General features: G+C 32.0%; 1 protein-coding gene and 1 pseudogene across 1 annotated transcript; one reads left to right on the forward strand and one right to left on the reverse strand.

Moving 5' to 3' along the window:
- Positions 1 to 1,950: 1,950 nt before the first annotated feature.
- LOC142641661 (cytochrome P450 CYP82D47-like) lies at positions 1,951 to 4,418 on the forward strand. The gene is made up of 2 exons (XM_075816141.1): positions 1,951 to 2,998; positions 3,528 to 4,418. The coding sequence occupies exons 1-2, from the start codon at positions 2,045 to 2,047 to the stop codon at positions 4,149 to 4,151; spliced, it is 1,578 nt and encodes a 525-aa protein (XP_075672256.1). The 5' UTR covers positions 1,951 to 2,044; the 3' UTR covers positions 4,152 to 4,418.
- Positions 4,419 to 8,017: 3,599 nt separating this feature from the next.
- Positions 8,018 to 9,133, reverse strand: LOC142642471 (cytochrome P450 CYP82D47-like; annotated as a pseudogene).
- Between the last annotated feature and the right edge of the window lie 1,089 nt (positions 9,134 to 10,222).

A 10,222-nucleotide genomic window follows, 5' to 3' on the forward strand; every position in this document is an offset into this window, starting at 1 on the left:
GCAGCAGGGCATTCCCACAACACGTGCACCTCAGTCTCAGGGGCTTGCAAGCAGATCAGACAATTTGTTTCCGCAATTAACTTTCGCTTTGCTAAATTGTATCGAGTTGGCAAATTTCCAACACAAGCTCTCCATCCGAAGATTTTGACCTTGTTAGGAATTTTCATCTTCCATAAAGTCTTCCACACCTTAACTTGTGAAAAAAATTAAATACTTAATTTGTGAAAAAATACTTAATTTCCAAACTTAAATACTTAATTTGTGAAAAAATTATCAAATTCGTGACATCCTGTCAAAAGTGGAATTCATCAACAAAGTCAAATTTTTCCTGCTACATTTTGCTTTTATTTGCCTGCTACATTTGAAGAATGAGAGTATGAGACAAGTTTCAGTGCTTCACCTAATGAATATTTTATCCATATTCATTTCAAGTGGTGATCACGTAAAATGGATATTTGGTCCAAGACATGTGCCCATTTTTAAATATTAGTTACGGCAGTAGGTCTAAGGCACGTTCTTGCTGTGGAAAAAAAAAATACTGTAGTAATTAATTAATGTGAAAAAATACTTAATTTCCAAACTTAAATACTTAATTTGTGAAAAAATTATCAAATTCGTGACATCCAGTCAAAAGTGGAATTCATCAACAAAGTCAAATTTTTCCTGCTACATTTTGCTTTTATTTGCCTGCTACATTTGAAGAATGAGAGTATGAGACGTGTTTCAGTGCTTCACCTAATGAATATTTTATCCATATTCATTTTAAGCGGTGATCACGTAAAATGGATATTTGGTCCAAGACATGTGCCCATTTTTAAAAGAAAATAGTACAAATGGAAGAGAATCAAACAAACAAACAAACAAAAATACTGTAGCTACTGTAACTACAATGCCACTTGAACAAACCAAAGTAGCACTATAGCAACTGTTCAAAACTTGAGAGGAAAAAATGGCTCACTGTACCAAAAGGGGCACTGTAGAGACCTTGCCTCTTTTTATATAGTTAGTAGAAAAAAAGAGTACAAATCGATGATTAAAAAAAAGTACATATTGAACAAATTAACTATCTCGTAAAAAAAAAAAACAAAATTACAATAGTTTTTACACATTCACCTAAGAAGTGTCATAATATTTTCACAAAATATTTATTTTTAGTTGTAGTTGGTCACAACTTCATATTTTATTATTTTATTTTGACTTATAAAAAATTAATACCTCAATAACTGTAAAAATATTGTGAAATTTATTATATCAGTATAACAATATATATATATATATATATATATATATATATATATATATAAGGAAAAAAGAGTACAAACAGAAGACTAAAAAAAAAGGTGTGGAGCTACTGTAGCTACAGTGCCGATGGGCTCTGTAACTACTGTTCAAAAAAAAAAAAACAGAGCGGCTAACCAAACCAAAATAGCACTGTATCCCTTTTTATATAGTTAATAGATGTATGGCATCCAGCCCAACTCACTTTCACATTAGAAGCAAACAAACTTTTTTTTTTTTAACAATTAGAAGCAAACAAACTTAATTTGTGAAAAAATGATTAAATTCGTGACATCCAGTGAAAAGTGGAATTCAACAAAGTCAGATTTTTCTTGTTACATACCGTCAGGGTCGGTTCAGAATCTATTTATTTTATTAAAATTAAAAATGAATTTAATAAATATAAAAATAAAAATTAATTGAAATAGTAGATTAGAACTCATAAATAATATAAAAAAATATAATAAAACTTATAAATAGTATCAAAACTAAACTAAATAATAGAATAGATTGACAAAATTAATCAGATTAAGCGGACACCGATAGTATGAGACGTGTTTAAGTGCTTCACCTAATGAATATTTTATCCATATTCATCTTAAGTGGTGATCACGCAAAATGGATATTTGGTCCAATAAATTGTTAATAAATACATGGACAATTACGTACCCAAGTACCAATATACTTTCTGTTGCCTAAGCTTTACTTGTTTGGGCTATATTCTACATCACAAAACCTCCATGCAAAAAGACCAGAAACAGCAACCATGCTCTCCTCGTACCCATCCTCCATAACTTCTATGGCTAGCATTTTTGCCCTTTTCCTGTTCATCTTCTTTTTGCTATGGATATCAAGAAGAGTTCAAAGAACTGCCAGTAAAAAGACAGTTCCACCTGGAGCTGGCGGCGCGTGGCCTTTGATTGGCCACCTCCTCCTATTAAGAGAGTTACAACCGCCTCATATAACTTTGGGTAAAATGGCCGACAAGTATGGACCAATCTTCACTATCTACTTGGGTGTGCATCGAACTCTAGTAGTAAGCAGTTGGGAGATAGCAAAAGAGTGTTTTACCACCAATGACAAAGCCTTTGCCAACCGTCCAAAAGTTATAGCCGCAGAAATCATGGGTTACAACTATGCCATGTTTGGGTCTAGCCCTTACGGTCCCTATTGGCGTCAATTACGGAAAATAACCGTGCTTGAGGTCCTCTCAAATCACCGACTTGAGTTGCTCAAACACATTCGGCAAGCCGAGGTAAGTGCATCTATAAAAGACATGTATAACCAATGGGTCAAGAATGAAAAGGTACAAGTGGAGATGAAAAGATGGTTTGGTTACACAACCCTAAACGTAGTATTGAAGACTGTTGTAGGAGAGCGATTTAGTGGGGCTGTGACCAATGTTGAGAATGAAGAGAATGATCAACGTCGAAAGGCTTTGAGAGATTTTTTCGATTTGACTGGGGCATTTGTGTTGTCAGACGCAATACCATACCTGAGATGGTTGGACTTCGGAGGGTACAAGAAAGCAATGAAGAAAACAGGAAAAGAATTGGATTGTATGGTTGGAGAATGGTTAAAAGAACATAAGCGTGCAAAAATTTCAGGTGAGGTGAAGGGACACCAAGACTTTATGGATGTGATGTTGTCCAATGTTACTGACGATGATGCTGAGACTTCCAGTTATGATGCTGATACAATCATCAAAGCTACAAGCTTGGTAAGCTATTCATAACCCTATTAATTAATTCTCACACATATATATTAAGAGTCAGGGAAGCAAATGAAATTGTTTGATAAGTTCATCCAAATGTTGGTGCTCCAATATTTCAAACTTTATGCATGTACACGCATGCACTCATGCATCTTTATCTTGAATAAAAGTTAGTAATTGGCCAAACCGCCAAAAGAAAGAGGAAATTTAAGCCTTTTTTATTTATTTGCTAAATTCATGTAGATTGGACTACGTTCTGAGATTTTCAGATATTTTTTTGTTATTCTTGTCTTATTAATAATTTGTAGGAAAAGTGGGGTTGTTGATTCTGTAATTCTGTTTTGATTTAATTGGAATAACTTCGAAATAAACGATACGGCTTGTGTCTAATACACTCAACACATTGGAATATGGATAAGTCCAAATTAAATTGGTTCAAAACTAACTTATTTGCTTAAAGATGCTTTTTGTCTCCTCTTTAACCAGATAATTAAGCTAGACCAAATACATTTTTCTTATTCTATACTTTCTGTAGGTCCTTATGTTAGCAGGTACAGACGCAACAACAATAACATTGACATGGGCTCTCTCTTTACTTCTCAACAATTATGAAGTTTTAAGGAAAGCCCAACAAGAATTAGACCTCCAGGTTGGTAGAGAAAGGCAAGTAGAGGAATCAGACGTGAAAAATTTGGTCTTTCTCCAAGCTATTATCAAAGAAACAATGCGTTTATATCCTGCAGCATCACTCTCAGTACCACACGAGTCTACTGAAGACTGTACTTTGGCTGGCTATCATGTCCCAGCAGGCACTCGACTCATTGTTAATGTTTCAAAGCTCCATCGAGACCCAGATGTATGGTCAAATCCAAATGAATTTCGACCTGAAAGATTCCTTACAACCCACAAGGATGTTGATGTTAGGGGCCAACATTTCGAATACTTACCATTTGGTAGTGGTAGAAGAGTGTGCCCTGGGATATCGTTTGCACTACAAGTTATACAACTCACATTAGCTACTTTGCTACATGCTTTTGATTTCTCGACCCCGTTAAATGAACCTGTGGACATGAGTGAGGAAGCAGGACAAACCAACTTGAAAGTCACCCCACTTGAAGTCCATGTCACTCCTCGCCTTCCTGCCCAAGTATATGCATAATTTGACTAGATATTATATATAATAAAAATGCGAACTACTAAGGCATTTTCATTTGTTAGGGTACTTCTGCTTTTTTTTTTTTTTTTTTTTTTGGTTGAATGATAAAATGATGGTGATAGTATGAACTCATCGACTCTATGTTACATAACGGCAATAAATAATGCTACCACCGAGACCTTGCTGGGCTATTGTTGTAACTGCCTGCAAGTGGTAAGCTTTTTGTACTTGTTTTAAGCATAATTCCAAGTTTTCATTTATTAGATGTGAGTGTGACACATGTACGGTCCACAATCATGTATGGTCCATTTTCAAACCCGTATTATTATTATTTTTTTGATAATTTTTAAACACGTATTATATGGGCCTGGTGCTGGTCCACAATCATCTTGGCAATATATTGAGGGCAAAGGTAGGTTTTATTGACTTATGTGTCTGGGCCTAAAGCTATCATAGATATAAAAAGGAAGTCGGACTCTTGCAAATTATTGGTTAAACCATGGTCTGAATATATAAATTCCAAACATCATAGGCTATCATCGCAACCATAAAAAATATATTATTATTTAATAAAAAATTTAAAAAAAGAATTTTTTTTTATATTATAAATAGAATCGGATTTGAAACATATGACACTACTTTATATCTATAATCCATAATCTTATATAAAATCAAAGATGATTGACTTTTTGTTCACTTTCTAATATTTTGCTTTTGAAACATTATAATTGTACACGTTATTATTTTCATACATATTTTTTAAATAATTTTAATTTATATTCTATATTTAAACTGTCTATTAAAATCTTGTTACATCATAATTTTATAATTATACGAAATGAAATTGCTTATTAAAAATTAATAAAATTTATCATATAACTCCCATATATGAAATAGTAAAAGAGGGAAAAAATAATTATTTATTAAATTCTCTACTAACTAATCTCATTTAAAAATAAAACTTAAAATTTGTATTAAGTCATGCAGATCTGGTATTAATTTGAAACCTTTTTTTATATAGGAATTAATTTGAAACTTTCATTCAAGACTAGGACTAATAGTAAAATATTTGAAATAGATTTTACTACATTTAAATAATGAGATGTGTTTCACCTAGGTATTTGTTTTTCATATTCATTTAACTAGTGAAGTGAAGATTGATCTTTGACCTGATATTATATTCTAATACATTAGCCATTAGTGTGATTAGGGATGTTCACTAACCCGCACAAACTGCAAAAATTGCACTAAAACTGCTTGCAAAATGGCGTAATCACACCACATTGCAAGTAACAATGCACCGCACTCTAAGTAACAATGCACCGCACTACATGGTGCAATGCAATTTGTGGTTTATAATAAGAAAACCGCACTACACCAGACCCTTTTTATATATTGATATATATATATATATATATATATACATATTTTAATATTAAATATATTATTAATAGTTTAATAACCCTAGTTTTCAAAAAAAAAAAATTTAATAATCCTAACAAGTGTTGATTAGGAAAGTCAACCCAAAATAAATAAAAACTAACTCAACAATTTAAAACTTAGCCCAAAACAAAGGGCAAAATCAGTTTTGGTCTGGTAAGAAAAGTCCAAAATTTGAAAAATATACTGACTTCAAACTATTCAAACCGCATCTTATACATTGCATTGCACATGTGACCGCAAAAATGAGGTGTGGCGCAGTTATGGTCTTGGCTAAATTATAAACACCACCACACCGCACGTGTAACCGCAAAAATAAGGTGTTGTATAGTTATAGTTTTGGCTAAACTGCATTGTAAAGTGCGGTGTTAAAAATAGCATAAAATCACACCGCACCGTGAACACCCCTAATTGTGATTGATGTCCGTACTTAAATAATTTCTGCTGCGGTGTTGCCTAACCTTATAACAACACAAACCCACATGCGATCTTCTCGTACCATTAATTTCTTCACAACTTTCTATCGCCATCGTATTCGCCATTTTCCTGTTTCTCTTCGGATATCAAGAAGCCTTCAGAGAATTGCTAGTAAAAAGATAGCTCCACCTGAAGTTGGCAATGCGTGGCCTTTGATTGGCCACCTTCGCCTATTAGGAAGGTCACAACCATCCCATATAACCTTGGGTAATATGGCTGACAAGTACAGACCAATCTTCACTATCATTGATGTACATCGAACTCTAATAGCAAGCAATTAGGAGATACGCAGATAGCCAAAAAGTGTTTTACTACCAATGACAAAGGCTTTGCCAGCCGTCCAAAATTCTTAGCCGCAGATCTCTTGGGTTACAACTATAGCGCCATGTTTGGATTCAGCCCTTATGGCCCCGATTGGCATTTGTGTTGTCAGATGCAATACCGTATCTAAGGTGCTTTGACTTGGGAGGGTACAAGAAAGCCATGAAGAATACAGCAAAAAAATTGGATCATATAGTTGGAGAATGGCTAGAAAAACATAAGCTAGTGAAAATTTCAGGCGAGGTGAAAAAACACCAAAACTTTATTGATGTGATGTTGTCCAATGTTGCAGATGATGATGATGATGATGATGATGAGACTTCAAGTTATGATGCTGATACAATCATCAAATCTACTTGCCTAGTAAGCCACTCATAATCCTATTAATTAATGCATATATTGAATATGATGAACATTAAAACTTCTTATCATTCATTCAATAATATCAAGTATGCATTCTAGTAGACATAGGAATTCAGTTCATGGTTGAGTTTGGTAGATGATCTAAATGCTCCTCCATGACATTCTAGGAATATCTCATAGAGTGATGCTACACTCATTACAAATTTTAGTATATATATTTTATAAACTGAAGTACTAATTTTTAAACAAGAATAAAAAAATTATATATTATGTTGATAAAATTTTACCAATCACATCGATTGTTAGATTAGTTCGTAAGCCTTCTACAATGGTATAGAAAAGGGCCTTTATACTTCTATAGTCTTCTTTTTTCATATATATATATGACCTTCACTTATTTCAAATCATTTGTTCAGCAAACCTTGATAATAAAATTTGGAGATAAGAGGCGAGAAGCAGAGAAGTCTTAAGGCTTGAAGGTACATATCAAACTTGTTAATTGTTAACACCCCCCCCCCCACAAAAAAAAAAGGAAAGAGAAAAAGAAAAAGAAACCCTATCAAATTGATAGGGAAGTTTCATAACAAATAGTTATTTTGGGCAGTAAACTTTATCCCTGCTTTTTTATCTTTTTTTTAATAGAAACTTTAGCACTTCTATTAGTAATTATGTTACGCTGAACAGTAATTATATAATTTATTTTTTGTTTTTACAATAGAGTGAAATATATAAGATAAGGAAAGTGGTGCAGTTATTTACAAATTATATTACAAAAAAAAAAAAATTGATGTGACGAGAATATTATTAGTACCACTTAAAGTGTGATGAAAAATACTAAAGTAACTATAAATTTTATCACAAAAAACTTAGAAACTGATGTAGCATAAATATGATTGATACCGTTTAAATAATATTACTATAGATAATTGAATATTTGAATCACTTTTTTATTCATACTAAAAAAAGAAATCACTTTTTTCTGAACAATATTTCAGTTTATGTAGTAAAATTTATAGTATTTCTAACATCACTCTTTTACGATTTTTGACATATTTGTTTGTAATGTTATTTGGTAAAATTTATAATATTTCCAACATCACTTATAAAATAATTTCTACCTTAAACCTTTTTTTATTTTATTTTTTAGAAGATTTCTACCTTAAACCTAATGCTAGGTTTCTCTAGATCACATGATAACATATGTTTCTTTCTTCCTATATATAGCAGTTTAGATGTGACAACAATTTTGTTGACATGCTTAGATAGTATCATACGCTCAAACACCTTGAAAATAGCATAGGAGGTGGTCCAGAACAATAATTATATGTTAACATATTATTCGGCAAAAACAAATTACATGTTGAAATTTCAAAATCATGCAACAAGGTAGCTAACGTGAGTTGCATAACTTGTAGTACAAACGTATTCCAGGGCACACTCTTCTACCGCTACCAAATGGTATGTATTTAAAATTTTGGCCCCTAACATCAACATCCTTGTGGGTTGTAAGGATTCTTTCGGGTTGAAATTCATTTGGATCTGACCACACATGTGGGTCTCGATGGAGTTTTGGAAGATTAACAATGAGTCGAGTGCCTGCTGGGACATGATAACCTGCTAAAGTGCATTCTTCAATGGACTCGTGTGGCACCGAGAGTGTTGCTGCAGGATATAAACACATTGTTTTTTTTTTTTAACAACTTGGAAATAGGCCTAATGTTTCATGTCTGATTCCTCTACAGGCCTTTCTCTACCAACTTGGAGGTCTAATTCTTGTTGGACTTTCCTTAGGACTTCATAGTTGTTGAGAAGTAATGAAAGAGCCCATGTCAATGTTAATGTTGTTGTGTCTGTACCCGCTACGATAAGGGCCTATAAAAAGTGAACAGTGTTATTTGATTAAAAATGAGTAAAAAAGTGTCTTTAAGCAACAAAAAAAAAAGTTAATTAATTTAAAATAAATAAGTTAGGTTTAAACAAATAGGCTAATTTTTTTTAATAATTTAATTATTACATCAAGTAAAATAAGAGATTTGAATCTTAATTCTTTTTGTAAAGATTTCGAAACAGTATTAGTGAACTCTAAAACTTTTAGCTCAAATAAATTAGTTTATACAATGGGTCCCTGTGCGAGGTTAAGATTTAAGATTTAAGAATCCAAAAGTATCATGTCTATAGGAAAAAAATGTTGTAAGTTTGGGAAATTGGTTTTTTAGTATCTTATTTATATTAGTCGACAAGTATAAATCCTTTTTCTTGTTTGGTATTTTCTATCGGAAAAAATAAAACTTAGTATTGGTATCTTATTTATATAAGATCAATGTAGAAGAATGATATGAAATGCCAGGTGCTAGGAAGTCTACCTTGGCCAAACCATCACTCATTACTTATATTGAGAACAAAATTTGTTCCAATTCTTTTTTTCTTGTTTATCATGAACTTGGTTTGGCATGATCAGATTACCTTTTTGGGTCTTTTCTATAAGATTCAAGTATTGAATATTGACACTAATAGTAGAATTATTTGAAGTCTCTGAAGCATCTCTAACCCCTGGTCTGCACTAACTGATGTTGATTTAGTATAAAAAAAACATGTTTAATTTATAACTAATAACTCCTTTTCATGAACTACCGTTAGCTAGCATTTTTTTTATATATTAAATATTCAGTATCATATATTTGCAGAATCTTATATAAGACAATTAATTATTATCAAATAATTGTTATTGTCACTCTCGCTTTTCTAAAGAAGTAGACCCTCCCATACGTTATTTTTATTGGAATTATCTATAAGTAAGCTCGAGTTATTTTCGGTGTAGTTTTTTGTAACAACAGTAACGTTATAGACGTATAGTACTGAATAACTTTTGTGTTTCGTTTCTTGTTTTAATAAAAATGACTATATGTTAAGAACAATGTAACTTTTTAAAAGTATAGTTTTTTATATTTTAAATTCTAGAAAATGTATTAATCTTAGATTGGGTAGTAAATATCATGATGATAATACATAGCTTTGTAGTTTAGATATTTTTTTCATTTCTAAAAATTGTTCTAGATCAAGATCCCAATTCCAGGCTTAAAACAAGTACAAGAAGAACACAACAGTTCTAATTGAAATGCCCTTTAGTTCTAAATTGGTTACACACTCTGCATATACTTGGACATTATGACAGGGAGTGAGATGCACTTGACGTGGGGTGGCTTTGAAGTTGGTTTGTCTTCTATGAAGCAAGGGTGCATTTTCAGATTCGGGTGGCGGTGAGGGTGAGGGTGTAGGACTCGGTAATTTTTGAAAAAATAGAATGCGGGTACGGCGAGATGCGGCGATTAAAAAATTATTAAAAATATTTTTATTTATATATTTTATATATTACTAAGTATGCTTTTTTATATAATAATAATAGAAAACTCAAATAATAATAATAATACTGAGAAAGTAAATAGATAGTAATAAGTACATAAATTTTTGATACT

Source organism: Castanea sativa, chromosome 1, assembly GCF_040712315.1.
Source record: "Castanea sativa cultivar Marrone di Chiusa Pesio chromosome 1, ASM4071231v1".
Classification (NCBI taxonomy): Eukaryota; Viridiplantae; Streptophyta; class Magnoliopsida; order Fagales; family Fagaceae; genus Castanea; species Castanea sativa.